Source organism: Saccopteryx bilineata, chromosome 4 (genome assembly GCF_036850765.1).
Source record: "Saccopteryx bilineata isolate mSacBil1 chromosome 4, mSacBil1_pri_phased_curated, whole genome shotgun sequence".
Classification (NCBI taxonomy): Eukaryota; Metazoa; Chordata; class Mammalia; order Chiroptera; family Emballonuridae; genus Saccopteryx; species Saccopteryx bilineata.
The window spans coordinates 70,421,577-70,441,371 of NC_089493.1; the positions used below are offsets into that span (position 1 = coordinate 70,421,577).

Consider the following 19,795-nt stretch of genomic DNA (forward strand, 5'->3'; position numbering starts at 1 on the left):
AGATGAGGGCAGTGGAAAGAGGGAGCAGAAATCAGGTGAGAAAGATGAGCAGGGACCAAGTTGCAGAGGGTCCAAAAACTCATGTAAAAATTTGCTGTTTTTTTCTAAGGCCAATGGGAGGTGATTGAGTGTTCTAAGCAGGGGTGTGACACAATGCCGATTACCTTTTATAAGGATGAGTCTGACTTCAGTGTGGACCTTGGTCTCTAGATGGCCAAGGCCAGAGCAGGGAAACCTATTAGGAGGGATGCAAGGGAAAAGCAACCACTGGTCAGCAGTCATGTCTTAGATCAGGGGTTGGGAACCTATGGCTTGTGAGCCAGATGTGGCTCTTTTGATGGCTGCATCTGGCTTGCAGACAAATCTTTAATAAAAAAAATAATGATGTTAAAAATATAAAACATTCTCATGTATTACAATCCATTCATTTCCTAACGCTCATGTTCATGGTTGCGGGTGGCTGGAGCCAATCACAGCTGTCCTCTGGGAGAACGCCAAATTTTTTTTGGATAATGCGTAATGTACATAGGTTGTTGTATGGCTCTCATGGAATTACATTTTAAAATATGTGGCATTCATGGCTCTCTCAGCCAAAAAGGTTCCCGACCCCTGTCTTAGAGGCTGGGGAAGAGGGAAAGGGGGCCTGCCTTGGACAGCTCTGGTGGCAGTTGGTAAAAGATGTGGGAGAAGGAACAAGAGAGTTATGTATTTGAGGACCTGTCCCTGCCTCTAGCAGCACCTGCAGCAGTATCCCCATCTTCTTGCTCAGATTTTTCAGTTTTAATAACTGGTCCCTAGAAAAACAGTGGGTTCTGGGGGGCATGACAGAGTGAAGTATTGATAGTTTCAGGTTTTTTAGACTGTTGAAGATTTATGGTGCCGTAGTGGGCATTGATAAACTTTATTGGGTCCTCTTTTCTTGATACTACTAAGCCAGAGCATTGCTCTTCCTCTTTCTTGGTGTCCATATGACTGACCAACCTCTAAATGTTTACTGCATCTGGCCACACCATAGCTTTGAGCGGGCAGCAAGCAAGCAATTTCTCTTTCAACCCTCTGCCTACCTTGTTACGTGTTTGGAAAGATGCTTGAATTCATTTTCATTGTCTGTTGGGTTCTAAATGTTTGAAAGCATTTGTTTGCCTCTTTATTTATATATTATAAACCTTTAGTGAAGTTTGCCATGTGAAAGAAATTAGACCACATGTAGAGAAAATAATGAAAGATAATGATAGCATTGTTTTTTTTTTTAACTTCTTTTTTGTAATATTTTGTAGAAGACTATATACAAGAAAATAAATTAAGGAATTTTTTTGTTTCTCTAAAGCCTGGACAATAGTTTCCTTTCACATATAACTCCCATGGTTTAGCAGTGGTTCCCAGCTCTGGCTTTGGGAAAGAATCACCTATAGCACTTGAATATAAGGCAGATGCTTATATAAGTGTCTAATCACTGTGTTGTACACCTGAAGCTGATATGATATTGTATGTCAACTATAACTGAAAAATGAAAAGGCAGATGCTGGAGATTCTTCACCCCTAAGATATTATGATTCGTAGGGTTTGGATATATTAGAAAATTTAGCTCAATATTAATGTCAAATTGAATAACACACTTGTCTTAAGTTTGTCTTATATAGCGTTTCTAGTATAACTAGATTATTTTTGTACAGAACTGTTTTTATCTAGTTAGATTTAAGCCTGATAAATAAAATCTGTTATTCTGTACCAAGCCAATGGCTTCCTAGATACCCAGATTTGCTAGGAATAAAGTTAAAGAATGAAAATTTACGTCTAATGAGCATTTTTCAAATACTAATGTGTACTTCCCTTATTTATTTATTTATTTATTTATTTATTTATTTATTTATTTTTATGTAGACTGACTGTGGAGGCCTGGTGAAAAATAATTAGTGCAATAATGTTCTGCAGGAAAAAGAAATCACCTGGTAAGTATTGAATTCTTCAGATGATACAAAGTGAATATGATTTTTAAATTAAATTAAATTTTATTTGGTGGAGGAGTAATTTATATACAAAAAACACACAAATCTTAAACGTTCAGTTTGATGAGTTTTGATAACTGTATACACCCATGTAACTACCATTTAGAAACAAGACACATACCATTTCTATCACCCCAGAAAGCTTCCTTATGCCCCTTTCCATTCATTCTCCCTGCACGCCATATAACTATCTCCTGCTTTGTATTGGATTAGTTTTGCCTGTGTTTGAAAGTAACATAAATGAAACAATACAACATATATTCTTGTGTTTTGCATCTTTTACTCAGCATAAAGTTTTTTCACATACATCTATACAGTTGCAAGTACCAATAATTTATTCTTAATGTTTTCTTTCAAACTGATATTCCATTGTATGAATACATCAATATTTAAAGCTAAGATCACCCAGTTAGAAATAATTTTGGTTCATGATGGCAGGAAACAAGTGTTCTTTTGTTTGGGTAATTGATCTAGCTGAGCAGCATTAACAATATTCCAGTTTCTTCAACATAGCATCCCTGCCAGAGAGTATCAGTGTTCTCTTTTGCCTCTAGTTCATCAGGGACAGACAGTTATGTGACTATTCTTTAATGCACTTGTATTCAATTAATTACTGCTGTATTCTTTATATTTGACCATCGACTTTTTAGAAACTAAAGGCAGGATGAGAGTTTATCTAATGTGCTGTTCCTCTATCTAATAACATTCTGACAGGTAATTAACCTACTTCGATAGGCACTTGTTTCATGGTGCAGTCCATTCCTTTCTGGCCACTTATTTATTGCAGCATTCAGCCTCATAATGAGCTGCAATCTATCTCAGTGTAGTTCCTACCCAGAAGTCATTAGTTATACCCTCTGGGGGAATGCTTTCATATTCTTAATGCCAATCTGAGAGTTTAGAATTATTGTCATCTTTGTTTTCTTTTTCAAATGAAATGAAATGATTTCTTTACATCAAATAACTAGTATAACCTTAATAGTGTAAACATTAGATTAACCAGCTTTAAAAGGGATGTTTCCAACAGGATTTATTGTTGTAGGGTTTGATATGTTTTGGTGACATTAGCAGGGTCTGCATCTGCTCTGGCGTTAATTTGCGGAGAAAGCTGTGTCCAGTCCCTTTCCCCTGGACTTGTTGCAATGGCTGCATGACTTGAAGGACTGACATGTGTGTCACTATCATTTGTGTCATCATCATTGTGAATGATGCATCTTTAGGTTATGTCAGTTCCTGTAGGTCTAACAATAGACTGGAGAGCTTTTATAACCTAAAATATTCATTCATTTATACTGTCAGTCAACAAATGTTTTTGAGTCCCTATTATATGCGAAGTAGTGCTGGCCTCTCTTGACTTCAAGTAGCTTTTTGTGATTCAATAAAATATGTGTAGCCTCACACAGTTGTTAAGGTTACAGTAGCAATGATAACTTAAAAACAGTTTACTAAAAAACAAACAAACATACAAACATTTACTAAACAATACTACAAGTGGTATATTTGCCAGAGGAGAACAGACTAGAAACTTTCTAATCAGCCTGGAGTTTTCAGGAGAAAAATCATGCAGAAATGGTATTTTACCTTGATGAGATATATAATATCTGCAGCATTTAATTAAGGTATACCTACATTTACACAACAGTTCACAACATCATCAGGAAGCTTGGGCCACAGATGATGTACATGAAAACATTAACAGGCCAGCTATGGTATGGGAGAACAATTATTTTCTCCCAGATATGTTTTATTATTTATTATCTCCACATTTCTGTCAATCTCACATTCTTCAAGATGGGCAGAATTCCAGCTAATTGACTCAGATATTTAAAGCATTATGATTACAGTCTACTTTCCATGTAGCTTGGTGGGAGGCTTGAAGACAAATCATTTTAAAGCATATATGTGCTTTTCTACAAAGCAATCAAGAAGAGCATTGTTCATTTGTAAAATACCTAATTCAGATTTTATGTAGTTTGGTAATATGGGAAGCAAAAAAAAAAAGCAGATAATTAGAGATTTTCTTTAAACTAGCTAAAGCCGTACTTGACTCCACAGTGAGGGAGTTGTGGAGACAGCACACGTGATTGCAGGGAAGCCCTTAATATATCATGGGGTGCAGGGTGGGAGACATCAGACCACGTCACCCACCTTTTGTGGGTCCTTTCTCAAAAAATATATATAATATATTAAAATTATATTTTATGATTGTGGGTATAAAGGCAAATATAATTTAGATCAAATTCATTATTATGTACCCATTATTACTGTATTTATTTTTTTCTTTTGATCATAAAACATATGAAAATGTAAACATTGTTGTGCTCTCCTAAAAGTATTGTGAACACTAGGCACTGCATCTACTGTGCCTACGAATGAGACAGGTCTTTCACTGAAGTTTATATGCCCGTTTCTCAGGCATTTCTTTGAGCACACACTGTTTAGCAGGTACTGGGTTGGCCCTGCTGCTGCAGTAGAGGGTTGGTGATATAAACGATGAATAAGATGTGGAAACTACCTGTCTAGATACCATATCAATGCCGATAAAAGGACGTGTCTGTGTATTAGCATAGGTGTTTAAAGAGTGTTGTTTCTCTTTAGGTTTCTCTCCCTTATGGAACAGCAACAAATCCAAAAGCTGTTTCTCAAGTAGTTTTGCAGTTACACTTGTGAAGGAATTAGTTTTTGTTTGAACTTCCTTTTTGTCTACCATAGTAATTTGTCTGTAAAATTGGATCTATATAGTTTTTATTTTTTTTCAAACTTGTCTCTTTTCTTAGTTTCGCTAAAAATGAGGCCAGTGCAATGAAGTGCCAATCATTACTGGTCCATCAGTGACATATTTATGACAGTGCTGGCTTTCACAAAATCTCTCTCATCACCTTGGGTTTAGCATCAGCTAATTAGCTTGCCTACGTTTTAACAGCTTTGAGAGGTCAGAGGAGAAAGGGCATGGGGAATATTTTTGGTACTAGAGAGGAGGCCTCGTATTGGGATCCCAGCAGCATCTGACACAACACAAAGGGTGATGGGGGGGATTGAGGTGGAAGAGACAGTGATCTGAGCCCTTGTGGTTAAAATATACTGCTCACAAAAATTAGGGGATATTTCAAAAATGAATATGAGGTGATAAAATATCCTCTAATTTTTGTTAGTAGTATTTTACTTCTGCAAATAACAAACAAACAAACAAACCAACAAGCAGTGTAAACATATTTCTAGTGCTACTCTCAGGGCCTTGGAATGGAAAATGCAGTGAGGTGAGCAGAAGCTAAAGCTTCAATGGCTTTATGGGAAGTCTGCTTCTGGTAGAGATCAGAGGTCAGACAGGTAACGGGGTAGATGTGTGAGGATCAAGCAGGGCTTTGAAGATCTTTGTAAACACTCGCTTCTTTTTGAGATGAAGTGACGTTGGACATTTTGAATGGAAGAAAGAGATAATTCTTGTGATAGACAGGATAATACCAGCTGCCCCAAAATGTCCATGTCTTAATTCTTGGAACCTGTGAATATGCTCCCTTCTTACATGAGAAAAGGAACTTTGAAGATAGAATTAAGTTAAGGATCTTGAAATAGGGAGATTATCCTGGATTATCCAAGTGGGCCAACAGTCTTTTTAAAAAAAAAATTAATTTTAATTTATTGTGTTAACATGGATTCAAGTGTCCCACTCAATATAACACCCTTGCTCCCCAGCCACATGCCCCCCATTATGCCCCCTTTGTCCCCCCCTAGTTTCCTCCTCACTTCCCTCTGGGATTTGCTGTCCTGTTATCTGTATCTATGTGTTATGTATATATAATCTCACTAGTCCCTTTACCTTCTCTGATTCCATCCCCTCATCCCACTTCCCTCTGACAGCTGTCCCTCTGCTCCCCATGACCCTGCCTCTGCCTCTATTCCATTCCTCAGTTCACCTATTACAAGGGTCTTTATAAGAAGAAAACAGGAGAGTCAAGGTCAGATGGTGATGTGATAGTGGAAGCAAAGGTCAGAGTGATGAGACCATGATCCAAAGAATGCGGGCAGCCTTAAAAAGCTGGAAAAAGAAAGAAACAGTCTCCCTAGAGCCTTCAGAAGAACACAGTCTTGCTGAAACACCTTGATTTCAGCCATTGAAGAACCATTTTTGGATCTGAAGTAACTAAGTTTGTAGTGATTTGCTAGAGTAGGAATAGGAAATTAATGCATTTAAGAAAGGACCACTCTGTTGCTCTATTGAAGACAGATAACAGGGATAGGAGCAGAAACTCTGATCCCCAAGGGGAGGCTATTATAGCAGTCACAGGGAGAAGGGAGGTGGCTTGGACCAGAGTGAGGGCATAGGACAGTGTGAAAAGAAAGCAGATTTCTGTTCTTCTCCTTTATATCTCTTTTAAAATATGTATTATTTGAATTCTTCATGAATAGATAAATAAAGCAAGGCTCCTATTTTTTCTTTTTTTGTTTTTCACACCTGGTCCTACTAGGAGGAACAGCTGAGAAGGCATTGGAATGTCCTCTTGCAAAGCCCAGGGTTCACCCCATCCTAGGTGGCAGACCACCTCTACCAAATTCCTCCACTTTTTGGTAAATGACTGCAGCTCTGCTTGGCTAAGATGCCTGGCAGAGCAGCCGACCACCCCCCACAGTTTGTGTACAGCATAAGTTCCCTTCAGAGCTGCCTGGCACAAGTGGGGATGCCTTGTAACAGCCCAGTTGGACTTGACTTTCCTTTTCTCTAGTTCCCTAGGCCTTCCCTCTGCTTCCTTGCTGTGCTGGTATTTGTGTGCACTTCTACCCTTTGAAGGAGATCCCTGTCTCAATGGGTTCTCCTTCACTGCCTCAGATAGACCCTTGCTGAAAGGCGTTCAAGAAATATTTCTGGAATATATAAATCACTTGTCTTAGCTCCAAAAGATTTTATTAGCCACATGCATTCAGGGGTCTGAGACACAGAAACCAATACATAGAAAAGAAACTCAATTTATAGTCCCACGCTTTTCAAAGTGATAACCACAGCTTTGAAAAACACCGTTTCCTGTGCAACTCTGAGGTATCCAGCAGATGAAAGACCTTCTCAGATTTTTTTTCTCATGTGTCTTTCTTTTCCACCTGGGTTTTTTCCCTCTCACTTTGTGACAGGTGGCTTGCTTTCGCATGGATGGCTGGACTTTGTCTCACCATGGAAAGTTAGATGTCCTCTAGCTTCTTCTAGACTCTTAAGATTCTTAGGGTTTTTTATTTTATTTTATTATTTTTATTTTTTTGCTTTTTGAATGGGGTGCCGTAAAAAGATAAAGCTATTTTCCATCTTACAGAAAGCATTCTGATCCTGGCCCAGTCCATAAAAATGCATTTTTTTCTTATAAAAAATTAAAATGTAAAAGAATAGATAAATAAACAACAGGCTAAAACAGTAAGTTTTGAAGAGGGTTTGGGGGAGTATTCTCAGCAATGATTGCTCAAAGGCTTCAAGGAGAAGGCAGATGGATTTTCCAGGAAGGCCTCCACGGTGAATAGAGAAGCCTAGAATCAACACAAGGTAAGAGGTCTGAGGATCACAAAATTACCTGGGAGGGAGGCTCTTCTTTCTTCCCTTGATATCTAAATATAGACACACACCAGTTTACATTTCCCAGTCATCTCTGCACAGTCCCACTGACCATCTCTTTACACACAGAATTTCTTTCAAGCTTCTTTTATAAGGGATGCAGTTTGGAGTTGGGTTTCTGATTCTACTTTATAATCTTGCTAAGTCTTTTCTTCATTTGAAAAGTGGGGATGATAATAGTATGTACCGAATAGGATTATTTTGAAGACAGATGAAATAATGCATGTAAAACACTTCATACAGTATCTAGCTTTCAACATGTGCTCAATAAACCTTAGCTCTTATTCTCATCATTATACTATAGTAAATCTTAAATCTCCAGTTATGAATCTATGCATAGAAAGTTACATGCCAAGGGCTTATATAAAGATTTTATTGAGTGTACTTGTAACTTGTATAATACACTGCTCACAAAAATCAGGGGATCAGGGAACGTGTCGATACTCCAGTACTTTCAGCCTTTTATATAGTGTATTTTCACCAATGAAATAAAAGTTGGTTTTGCATCTCATTTGCATGATTGAAAAATTTTCTTTGACTTGTTAGCTTTTCTGATGTTCTTGTTCAATAAAAAAAAATCAAATGCTTCTTTTTTTAATCACTTCATATTCATTTTGAAATATCCCCTAATTTTTGTCAGCAGTACACAATTCATGTATGCTGGAAGGAGAATGAATCGATAAAAATTTTTTATATGTCATTGAGAAGCTATAGTAAGCCATGAGATGAATAAAACTCTCAATAAATAAAAATTTCCAGATATCTGGACCTGATGAGCAAACTGGTTCAGTCAAGAGGAAAACAAACCGAAGGCCCTTTATTACTTGTTTGAATCCCCGAATGCTGTTTATAAGCTTTTTTTGTGAAGACAAGAATAAAAAAATTGTAGAAAGATTTTTTTTTTTTGCTTTGATTCTCTTAAGTTTGCTGCTTACATGTCAGTAAGTCCCACCAGCTGCAGGTCACCACTAGATTTCAATAGGAAACCCTGATTTGGGACACACATTTTTCAATCGTAGTGGAGTATGCTGTTGGAGTCAAACCAGGAAGTCTTGGAGACTGGAGAACCCTTTTCTTCAAAGCTCTCCCCACTCATGTTCTTTCATGAATTGGTTTGGCTCCCAATGATGCAGAGCATATTGTGAAGAATGAAAGAAAATTAGGAAAGGAATAGCTTAAGTTATTGATTTGGCTTGAGGAAATTTTTCTGAGATCTGACCCAACCCAAAAAACCATCACCAACAAAGCCCACATGTCACTCCATGTGCGGAGACATTCTTCAGCTTTGAATTGGGGCCAACTTGCTCAGGAAATATCAGTCCATGCCCTCAGGGTTTTATACAGAGACCCCAAATTCTCCACAATGTTATTTCATGATTTTGGGACTTTAAAGCCAACTGTTTGAAGGCTGTCTCCTAAACCAAATTGGTTGAAGGACAAAATGCTTTGCTATTCATTGAGGGAAACAGTCATGTTTGTTATCTGGAGACTCATAGTTGCTATAATCACTCACAGGTTCAAAAGAAGCTTTCTAAATCTTACTCTTATTTTTGATCTTCCTAGAAGAGCTGCTGCATTCACTAACTAGTCCTAAATGCTAAGGTGCTATGAATTGTTATAGACAAACTAATAAAAGAAGATGTAAATGACTTGACTTCTCTTGCCTACTGAAGTGGAAGCTGGATAATATTTAATTTTCTATGGTAAGAGGGAGAAAAGCCCAGATTAAGAGCTGGGTGTTGCCTTAGAGGACCTGGAGTAGAATCAATAGGTATTTGCCAACTTCTACTAAAAACACTCAGAAAATTACTTCAGACTCTCTTGGGAAATAGTACTATAAACAACTTTAAGACTGACTGTCCAAGCTTGGGTGGATTCCATTTTTGTTATTGTCTTTAACAAAAAGTTTTCTGGTATTTCTCTGTTTACAAAGTGCTGTCCATCCATTTTCTCACTTAATGATGGCAATACAAAGTGGCATAGTTTACTGAGGAACCTTTGGTAAAGAGTGGCTGTGAATTTAAACATGCTGATGTGGATAATTTGTTGAAAGGAGATCTTGGGCCTCTTGCTTCAAGATCCAGGCCTCAATTGTATTCCTATGACTTGGAATTGAAGTCTCTTAAAAAGGCAGATGATTTGGACTTAGAAATGGCAGATGCAGGGGCCTCAGCCACCTTCCCAATGTGGTGCTCCGCATTATGTAAGAATGGCTTCGAGATGCTCAATGGCCGGCCATGTAGGATTGTAGAGATGTCCATCTCCAAGATGGGCAAGACAGCACTGCAGTCAGGATCTCCTCTCCACGGACATCCTTCTGCTCAATCTCCCCGCCAAGGTCCACCTGGTTGGTATTGACACTTTTTCTGGGAAGAAATATGAAGATATCTGCCTGTCAACTCATTATATCGACATCCCCAACATCAGAAGGAATGATTTCCAGCTGAGTGGCATCCAGGATGGGTACCCATCACTGCTCCAGGACAGCAAGGAGGTGCAGAGGACCTTCATCTACCCAAGTGAGACCTTGGTGAGGAGACTGAGCGGAAGGACATTGGTGGAGAAGAGATCCTGACTGCAGTGCTGTCTGCCCTGATGGGGGAGGCTGCTGCTGCAATCAGGGCCACAGCAACGTCACTGGCTCTGGGGTGGCAGGGGTGGCGGTGGTGACCCTCTAGCCTGCAGAGCCCCTCCCTTAGCCTGGCCCAGCTCTGGCCTGCCTTTAGAGGGACTCCCACACAATTTATTTGATGTTTTATTTTTATTTCCCCCATGCCTTCAATCTGTTGGGGAGCCCTTACCCTTCACCCTGCACCCTTGGCCAGGAGTGAGTGAGCCCTGGCCTTGATGAAGCTGCTATCTTCCCCGCTCCTACTATAGCCCGGTGGGGAGAGCAGGAGGGTGCTGCTTGTGGTTTAGGTTTTTTTGTTTGTTTGTTTTTAAGTTTGTTCTGGAATCAGAAAGTTGTGGAGTCTGACAAATGGTCCTTGTGCCCTCCCCTCCACTCATCCCTGGTCTGGTCCCTTGTTTCCCATAGAAGCACGTACACAGACTGGGACCAGCCTTCTCCCATTTCTGTGTTTCTCTTCAAGTCCTTTTAGCAGAAGAGGGGACAGGAGGAAAAGGAAAGAGAACTGCCCCTCCTCAGGCATCTGGGAGGACCCTGCCCACATGGGCTTCACCCTTTCCTATGGGCTCTCTTCCCAATACATTTGTTGAAATCAAACCCGAATAAAGCTACAAGTTTAATATATATATATAAGGTCCAGGCCTCTTTTTCTTATACAAGGGCTCTTTCATCAAACTCTCATTTTTATGGGTCTGAAAAGTCTTGCTCACAAGAGAACAACATCTTGATTGCAATTAAAAATTTCCAGCAGAGTTGTGTTATGTCCTTCCCATCTCTTAAATTTGTCTTAGTGATCTGATTGCACTTTTGGTTTTTCTAGATGCATGTCATCTTTCCAAATAAAAAGACAAGCATGCGTGTATACATAAGCAGATATGGTTTTATTATCTGAAACCAGGAGTGGCTCAAACAAACCATCAGCCCTATCAGATAATTGTTTTGGAGTGGAAGTGGATAGGCTACATATCATTAATCTGGAAATAAAGGTTACTCTTTTTGGTGAAGGTTCCCTAGCATTTAACTGGTTTATAAATGACCACTTTATAAAATAAATGAGGTGTCCTCATTAGTTATCTTGACCCATGTAACAGGAAGCACATGGTTTGAAGATAAGCATTCTAAGAATGCTTCATTGATATTTTAGTTTATTTGATTGAGGCAGACATCAAATTATATTGGCCTTTCAGAGTGTTGGGTAGTGAAAGCTATTTCTATCACCTACATGGAGTAGAACTTTGAAGACTTGGTTACCTATTTTTCTATACTCTGGAGCAGACTCAAAATAAGTGTCTAAGATAATTCTGTCTCTGCTAATGGATCTTCTCTTGGCTCATTGAAATGCTGAAGGACAGCTTCCTATCCAGCCACATACATATCTTTCTTAGGTTTCTCAGCTGCTACAAAGGAATGCGAACATGATTACCAGCTTGATTTTCTGTCTTATGAATAGTGTTCAGCTAGCAACACAGCATAGCCACTCTCTAGGTATTTTCCAGGAAGTTCAATCTCATGCTTACAGTCATTTTCATAGTCAGCACAAGTACAGTTGAGAGAAATAACAATGAGGACGATTGTTTGAAAGACACGTAGTTCAATTATTCATCTAAATTTTCTAAACTACATTCCTGAATTTAATCAGCTTAGCATGAGACTGAGTACAAAGATTCTCATTGGGTCCTCTAAATTGTGTTTGGAATGGTATCTTTAGGGTTGTTACAAAACACAGCTCTAGAAAACTTACATTATGTTCTTTGTATCAAACAATGACTCCTGTATGAGGATTTGTTAGAGAAATGATTGTTTGAGCCAAGAACGAATACATAATTATACTTTCCCAGAGATATTGGTTTATTTTTACTTTACAGAATATAAAATGAAGAGCAACAGAGAGGCCTTCTCTTTTCCTGTAGAATTTGTGGTTCACCTAGAACAGGTGTGTGGGTCATCATGTTAGGCATTTTGGTTTTCATTATTGACTAGTTGATTATCATTGTTGCTTCTATATTTTCTTTCATTCCACTTCACTTTTAAAATAATTTTTTTCTGTTACACATTCTTTTTTTATTGATTTTAATTTATTGTGTTTACATAGATTCTAATGTTGCCCCGAATGCATCTTCCCTGTATCAACATCTCCCTTGCCTCCCTCCCCATAGCGCCCTCGCCCCTTCCCTTCAGGTTTATCCCATCCTATCATCCCCTTTCCCTCTGTCCTCTTTTCCTCTGGTCTCTTTGATCTCTCTTCTGTCTCAGTTTCATTTCTCAGTTCACATTGTTCATTGGATTCCTCAAATGAGTGAGGTCATATGATATTTTTCTTTCTCTGCCTGGCTTATTTCACTCAACATAATAGTTTCCAGGTCCATTCATGTTGTCGCAAAAGATAAGATTTCCTTCTTTTGCTTGGCCCTATAGTATTACATTGTACACAGCTAGTGCTCAACTTATGACCATGATTAGTTCTGAGAGACTGGTCGTCACACAATTTGGTCATAAGTTGAGTAGGCTATATGTACAGTACTGTGAAATGATGTTATAAAAATCTTTAAGTCATATTTTATCATAATTTTCTTTTATTATTGTTATATATCATAATTTTCTTTGTTCATTTTATACCATTTGTATCATCTCTATACCATTTTGTTTCTTATTTTTACATTCATCGGGTTTAAGTAAAACACTGCATTACCAGTACAACTGGTTTAATATTTGCAAAACATACAAAACTACAAAATACAGGTGCATACAAAAATACAAAATACAGGTGTAAAAAATACCATAGGAAACATTTCCCCTATTGCAAAACATATCAAAACATATAAACATGTATGAAACATTTTATTGGCCAGCACTGTCATACACCCAGCTGGGCAATGCTTGCGCTGCCAGACTTGGAGCAGTCTTGGCTAGCGATTGTGGTCATAAAGTTGAATGGTCGTAAGTTGCATAGGTTGTAAGTCGATCAATACCTGTATATGTACCACAGCTTTTTAATCCACTCGTCCACTGACGGACACTTGGACTGTTTCCAGATTTTCGCTATTGTAAACAATGCTGCCATAAACATGTGGGTGCATTTTTCCTTTTGAAATAGTGTTATGGTGTTCTTGGGGTATATTCCTAAAATTAAAATAGCTGGGTCAAAAGGCAGTTCAATTTTTAATTTTTTGAGGCATCTCCATACTGTTTTCCACAGTGGCTGCACCAGTCTGCATTCCCACCAGCAGTGCAGGAGGGTTTCCCTTTTCTCCACATCCTTGCCAGCACTTATTCTGTGTTGTTTTGTTAATGAGCGCCATTCTGCTGGTGTGAGGTGATATCTCATTTTGGTTTTAATTTGCATTTTTCTAATGATTAGTGATGTTGAGCATTTTTTCCTATTGGCCATCTGTATGTCCTCTTTGGAGAAGTGTCTATTCATTTCTTTTGCCTACTTTTTGATTAGATTTTTTATCTTCCTGGTGTTGAGTTTTACAAATTCTTTATAAATTTTGGTTATTAACCCCTTATCAGACGTATTGTTGAATATGTTCTTCCATTGTGTAGTTTGTCTTTTTATTCTGTTCTAATTGACTTTAGCCGTGTAAAATATTTTTAGTTTGATATAGTCCCATTTGTTTAACCTGTCTTTTACTTCACTTGCCTGTGGAGATAAATCAGCAAATACATTGCGGCGAGAAATGTCGGAGAGCTTACTGCCTATGTTTTCTTCTAAGATGCTTATGGTTTCACGGCTTACATTTAAATCTTTTATTTATTTTGAGTTTATTTTTGTGAATGGTATAAGTTGATGGTCTAGTTTCATTTTTTTGCAGGTAGCTGACCAATTTTCCCACACTATTTGTTGAAGAGGCTGTCTATACTCCATTGTATGCTCTTACCTCCTTTGTCAAATATCAGTTGTCCATAAAGGTGTGGGTTTATTTCTGGGTTCTCAGTTCTGTTCCATTGATCTATATGCCTGTTCTTATGCCAGTGCCAAGCTGTCCTGAGTACAATGGCCTTGTAGTATAACTTGATATGAGGAAATGTGATGCCTCGCACTTTAGTCTTTCTTTTCAAGATTGCTGAGGCTATTCGTATTATTTTTTGGTTCTATATAAATTTTTGGAATATGTGTTCTATGTCTTTGAAGTATGTCATTGGTATTTTAATTGGTGTTGCATTGAATTTATAAATTGCTTTGGATAATTTAGACAATTTAATAATGTTTATTCTTCCTAACTATGAGCATGGTATATGCTTTAACTTGTTTGTATCCTCCCTGATTTCTTTTATCAGTTTTATAATTTTCCGAGTACAAGTCTTTAATCTTTTTGGTGAATTACTCATAGGTACTTTATTTTTTTTGTTGCAATAGTGAAGGGGATTGTTTTCTTAATTTTTCTTTCTGATAGCTCATTGTTGGTGTATAAAAATGCCTGATTTCTGAGTATTAATTTTGTATCTTGCCACCTTGCTTAATTTATTTATCAGGTCCACAAGTTTTTTGACTAAGATTTTAGGGTTTTCTATATACAATATCATATCGTCTGCAAATAATGATAGTTTTACTTCTTCTTTTCCAATCTGGATGCCTTTTATTTCTTTTTCTTGTCTGATTGCTGTGGCTAGGACTTCCAGAACGATGTTGAATAAGAGTGGTGAAAGGGGTCACCCCTGCCTTGTTCCTGATCTTAAGGGGATTGCTTTTAATTTTTGCCCATTGAGTATGATGTTGGCTGTGGGTTTGTCATAGATGGCCTTTATCATGTTGAAGTATGCTCCCTGTATTTCTACTGTGCTGAGAGTTTTGATCATAAATGTGTGCTAGATTTTATCAAATGCTTTTTCTGCATGTATTGATATTATCCTGTGATTTTTCTCCTTCCTTTTGTCTATGTGTTGAATCCCATTGATTGATTTGCAAATATTGTACCAGCCTTGCCTCCCCAGAGTAAATCCCACTTGATTATGGTGTATGTTTTTCTTCATATATTGTTGGATCCGGTTTGCTAATATTTTGTTGAGGATTTTAGCATCTAAATTCGTCAGAGATATTGGCCTATAATTTTCTTTCTTTGTGTTATCTTTGCCTGGTTTTGGAATCAGAATTATGCTTGCCTCATAAAAGGAGCTTGGAAGTCTTCCTTCCTCTTGAATTTTTTGAAATAGCTTGAGAAGGATAGGAGTTAGTTCTTTGAATATTTGGTCACTAGTGAAGCCATCTGGCCTCGGACTTTTGTTTGTTGGGAATTTTTTGACAACTGTTTTGATCTCATTTGTTGTAATAGGTCTTTTTAGGTTTTCTGATTCTTCCAGATTGATTCTTAAAATATTATATTTTTCAAGGTATTTGTCCATTTCATCTAGGTTGTTTAATTTTTTGGCATACAATATCTCATAGTATTTTCTTACAATCCTTTGTGTCAGTTGTTATTTCTCCACTCTCATTTCTAATTTTATTTATTTGAGTCCTGTCTCTCTCTCTTTTTTTTTTTACAGAGACAGAGAGAAAGTCAGAGATAGGGATAGACAGATAGGAATGGAGAGAGATGAGAAGCATCAATCATCTTTGCAACATCTCAGTTGTTAATTGATTGCTTTCTCATATGTGCCTTGACCATGGGCCTTCAGCAGACTGAGTAACCCCTTGCTCAAGTCAGCGACCTTGGGTCCAAGCTGGTGAGCTTTGCTCAAACCAGATGAGCCCGCACTCAAGCTGGCGACCTTGGGGTCTCGAACCTGGGTCCTCCGCATCCCAGTCCAACGCTCTATCCACTGCACCACCGCGTGGTCGGGCCTGTCTCTTTTTTTTTGGTGAGTCTGGCTAAAGGTTCATCCATCTTGTTTACCTTTTCTAAGAACCAGCTCCTGATTTCATTGATCCTCTCTATTGTTTCTTTAGCCTCTATGTCATTTATTTCTTCTCTGATCTTTATTATTTCCTTCCTTCTACTACCTCTGGGCTTTACTTGCTGTTCTTTTTCTAGTTCTTTTAGGGGCAGGGTTAAGTTGTTTATTTAAGCTTTTTCTAGCTTCTTGAGGTATGCCTGTAATGCTATGAACTTCTCTCTCAGTACTGCTTTTGCTGTGTCCCATAAATTTTGAGTTGTTATATGCTCATTATCATTTGTTTCCAGAAATTTATTTTTTCTTTGATCTCATTGTTAACCCTTTTGTTATTTAATAATATGCTATTTAGTTTCCAAGTGTTTGTATATTTTTCTGTTTTGGTTGATTTCTAGTTTCATGCCATTGTGATCAGAAAAAATGTTTGACATGATTTCAATCTTCTTAAATTTGTTGAGGCTGCTTTTGTGCCCTAACATGTGGTCTATCCTAGAGAATGTACCATAAGCACTTGAAAAGAATGTATATTCTGCTGCTTTAGGGTGAAAGGTTCTGAAGATATCTAATAAATCTACCTGATTTAATGTGTCCTTTAAGTCTGCTGTTTCTTTGTTAATTTTCTTTCTTGAGGATTCATCTAGTGATGTCAGTGGGGTATCGAAATCCCCTACTATTATAGTATTGCTGTTGATCTCATCCTTTATATCCATCAAAGTCTGCTTTATATATTTAGGTGCTCCTATATTAGGTGCATAGATATTTATAATCGTTATATCTTCCTGTTGGATTGCTCCTTTTATCATTATGTAGTGACCTTCTTTATCTCTTACTATAGCCTTTGCTTTAAAGTCCATTTTGTCTGATATAAGTATTGTTACTCCAGTTTTTTTTTCATTTCCATTTGCATGAAATATTTTTTTCCATCTTTTTACCTTCAGTCTATGTGCATCTTTTGTTTTAAGGTGTGTCTTCTGTAGACAGCATATGTATGGGACCTGTTTTCTTATCCACACAGCTACCCTATGCTTTTTGATTGGATCATTTAATCCATTTACATTTAAGGCTATTATTGATATTTAGTTGTTTCTTGCCATTTTATTCTTTAAGGCTGTATTCCTCTTTTGCTCTATTCTTTTCCCCCTGTGATCTGTTTACATCAGGCCCCTTAACATTTCTTGCAGCATTGGTTTGGTTGTAATGAATTCCTTGAGTTTTTTTTTTTTTTTGTCTGGGAAGCTTTTTATTTCTCCTTGGATTTTAAATGATAGCCTTCTGGCTAAAGTAGTGTTGGTTGTAGGTTCTTGTTCTGCATTACTTTGAATATGTCTCACCATTTTCTTCTGGTCTCAAGTGTTTCTGTTGAGAAGTTGGATGTTGTCCTTATGGGGGCTCCTTTGTAAGTGATAGACTTTTTTTTTTCCTAGCAGCTTTTAATATTTTCTCTTTATCTCTTAGCTTTGGTATTTTAATTATGATGTGTCTTGGTGTAGATTTCTTTGGGTTTCTCTTTAATGAAATTCTCTGTATTTCTTGAACTTGTGTGACTTTTCCTGCATCAATTTAAGGAAGTTTTTAGCTATGATTTGATTGAACAAAGTCTCTATCCCTTGTTCTTTCTCTTCTTCAGGAACCCCTATGATGAGGATGTTATTTCTCTTCACTTTGTCACAGAGCTCTCTTGAGTTTCCTCAGACTTTTTGAGTCTCTTTTTTTTTTTGCTTCTCTGCTTCCATGCCTTCATTTATCTTGTCCTCTAACTCGCTGATTCAATCCTCAACTTTATCCATCCTACTTTTAATTCCTTCCATTTTGGTCTTCATTTCTGATGTTGTATTTGTCATTTCTGACTTATTCTTTTTTATTATTTCAATGTCCTTTTTTATACCTGCTATCTCTTTATTTAGGTGCTCATTATGTCTATCTATTGTTGTTCTAAGATCGTTGAGCATCCTAACAATCATTATTTTAAACTCTGCATCTGGTAATTTGGTTATATCTGACTCATTCAAGTCTTTTTCTGGGGATTTCTCTTGATTCATTTGGGTTGCATTTCTCTGCCTTCCCATTCTGTCTGTATATAAGAAGGGTGTGGCCACTGGAGTCCAGTGGGTGTGGTCTCTGTGTTTCCTAGGTGTGGCCTGTCTTTGCAGGCCAGCTACCCTCTCTGCTCTTGCCTTGGGTATTCTGGTATGGGTGTTGCCAGTGCTGGCCTGCTGCAGCAGTCCTTGTTGTTTCTATCTCTCCTCCATGGGAGAGGCTGTTTTCATGTGCTGGGTCTACAAGCCTCTCTGGCCTTGGTCTTCACCCTGCCCCCATGGGTGGGGCTGTGTACTGTGCAGGGGCCACAAGCCTCAGCACCACAGGTGAGGCTGTGCACCTATGCTCAGTCATGGGTCTATGCCTATTTCCTGGCTTTTGCCCTGCCCCCTTGGGTGGAGCTGCGCTTGCATGCTGCCTGCATGCTCCAGCTCTGCAGGTCATGCAGGGCTCTGTGCCTGTGCTCTGCCACAGGTCTCTGTAGTTTCCCGACTTTTGCCTTTCCCCTGTGGGTAGGATTGCAGGCAGGACCGCTTTTGCTCACCTGACCTGCAACCGGGTTGGACTGCTTTTGTGTGCTCCTTCTGCCCTTGCCCAGTGAGACTGAGCTCACGCCAGGCCTCAGTTGTGGCCATCCTGGCTTTCGCCTCCACCGACAGACTGTGCTTCCGTTTCCTGCTGCTATCCACCCTCCTGTGATCACTCAGTGTGGGAGGGGGCACTGCTGCTCAGACCTCAGCACTCAATACTGTAGTCCCAAAAGCTCCCTCCTCCTAAGCAACTCTGCTCTGAGTGCCGTGGGAGAGCTTGTTTGGCTGGTGTCCTGCTTCCCTTTGCTGGCATTGCTGGTTCTAGGGGAAATATTCACTTTAGATTTGGGGAGTGACTCAGCCCAGGGGTTAGGGTGGCTGTCCCTCAAAGCTTTTCTCCGTGTGCCCCCTAGATTACATTCTCTTCCTGCTACTTTGGTCCTCTTAACTGTCCCAGTCTCCCAGAGTCCCTGGTTAGTGGTTGTGAAAGAGGTTTTGTGCATGGTTCCTTTAAGAAGAATCCTGGGTCTGAGAAATCTGTCCCTTTCTCACAAAGAGTAGCCTGACTTGTTTCCAGCTAAACACTGCTCATATACTTCTTCTAGGCTCTGGGGCTGCAGGCTGGGGCTTTGTTCCTCGGGCTCAGGATCCTCCCCTCTCCACTAAATTTGCTTCCCGCCATGTGAGTCCCTTCGGGCTGCCGTTTGCTCCTGGGAGCTGGGCAGCCCTCTCTGGTTTCAGCTTTTTCTACCAGTCTCAGTGTGGCTGCTTCAGTGTTCCTTGGTTAAACAGTCCTCTTAGTTTAGTCCAAAGTTGGTTTTTCCAGATGATGGTTCTTAAAATTAAATTGTAATCCACTTTGGTTCTGGGAGGTGGAAGTGCCTACTCCATCGCCATCTTGCCACCTCTGTTACATATTCTTGAGTAGTTATTTCGTAGGTGGTCTTTTATGAAAACACTCTTGCATAACTGCAAAGATTTTTAGTGCCTTTTACACTTGATTATTTGGCTGGGTATAGAATTCTAAGGTCAAAATTTTTTTTCTTAAAACTGGAAGGCATTACTCCAATGTCTTCTATTCTTGTGGATGAGAAATTTCATGGTTTGATTCCTGTGTCTCTGGAACTAACTAGATTTCCTTGTGGAAGCTTTTAATGTTTTGTCTCTGTTT

General features: G+C 38.7%; 1 protein-coding gene and 1 pseudogene across 1 annotated transcript in view; both read left to right on the forward strand.

Moving 5' to 3' along the window:
- The window catches only part of ATP8B4 (ATPase phospholipid transporting 8B4 (putative)), a 277,874-nt gene that overhangs the window by 28,381 nt on the left and 229,698 nt on the right, over positions 1 to 19,795 (forward strand). The window contains exon 2 of the mRNA XM_066276448.1: positions 1,882 to 1,949. Within this exon, the coding sequence (XP_066132545.1) occupies positions 1,922 to 1,949 (28 nt within the window). The 5' untranslated portion in view covers positions 1,882 to 1,921. The remainder of the gene's footprint in view (positions 1 to 1,881; positions 1,950 to 19,795) is intronic.
- On the forward strand, positions 5,294 to 10,266 carry LOC136333904 (eukaryotic translation initiation factor 5A-1-like; annotated as a pseudogene).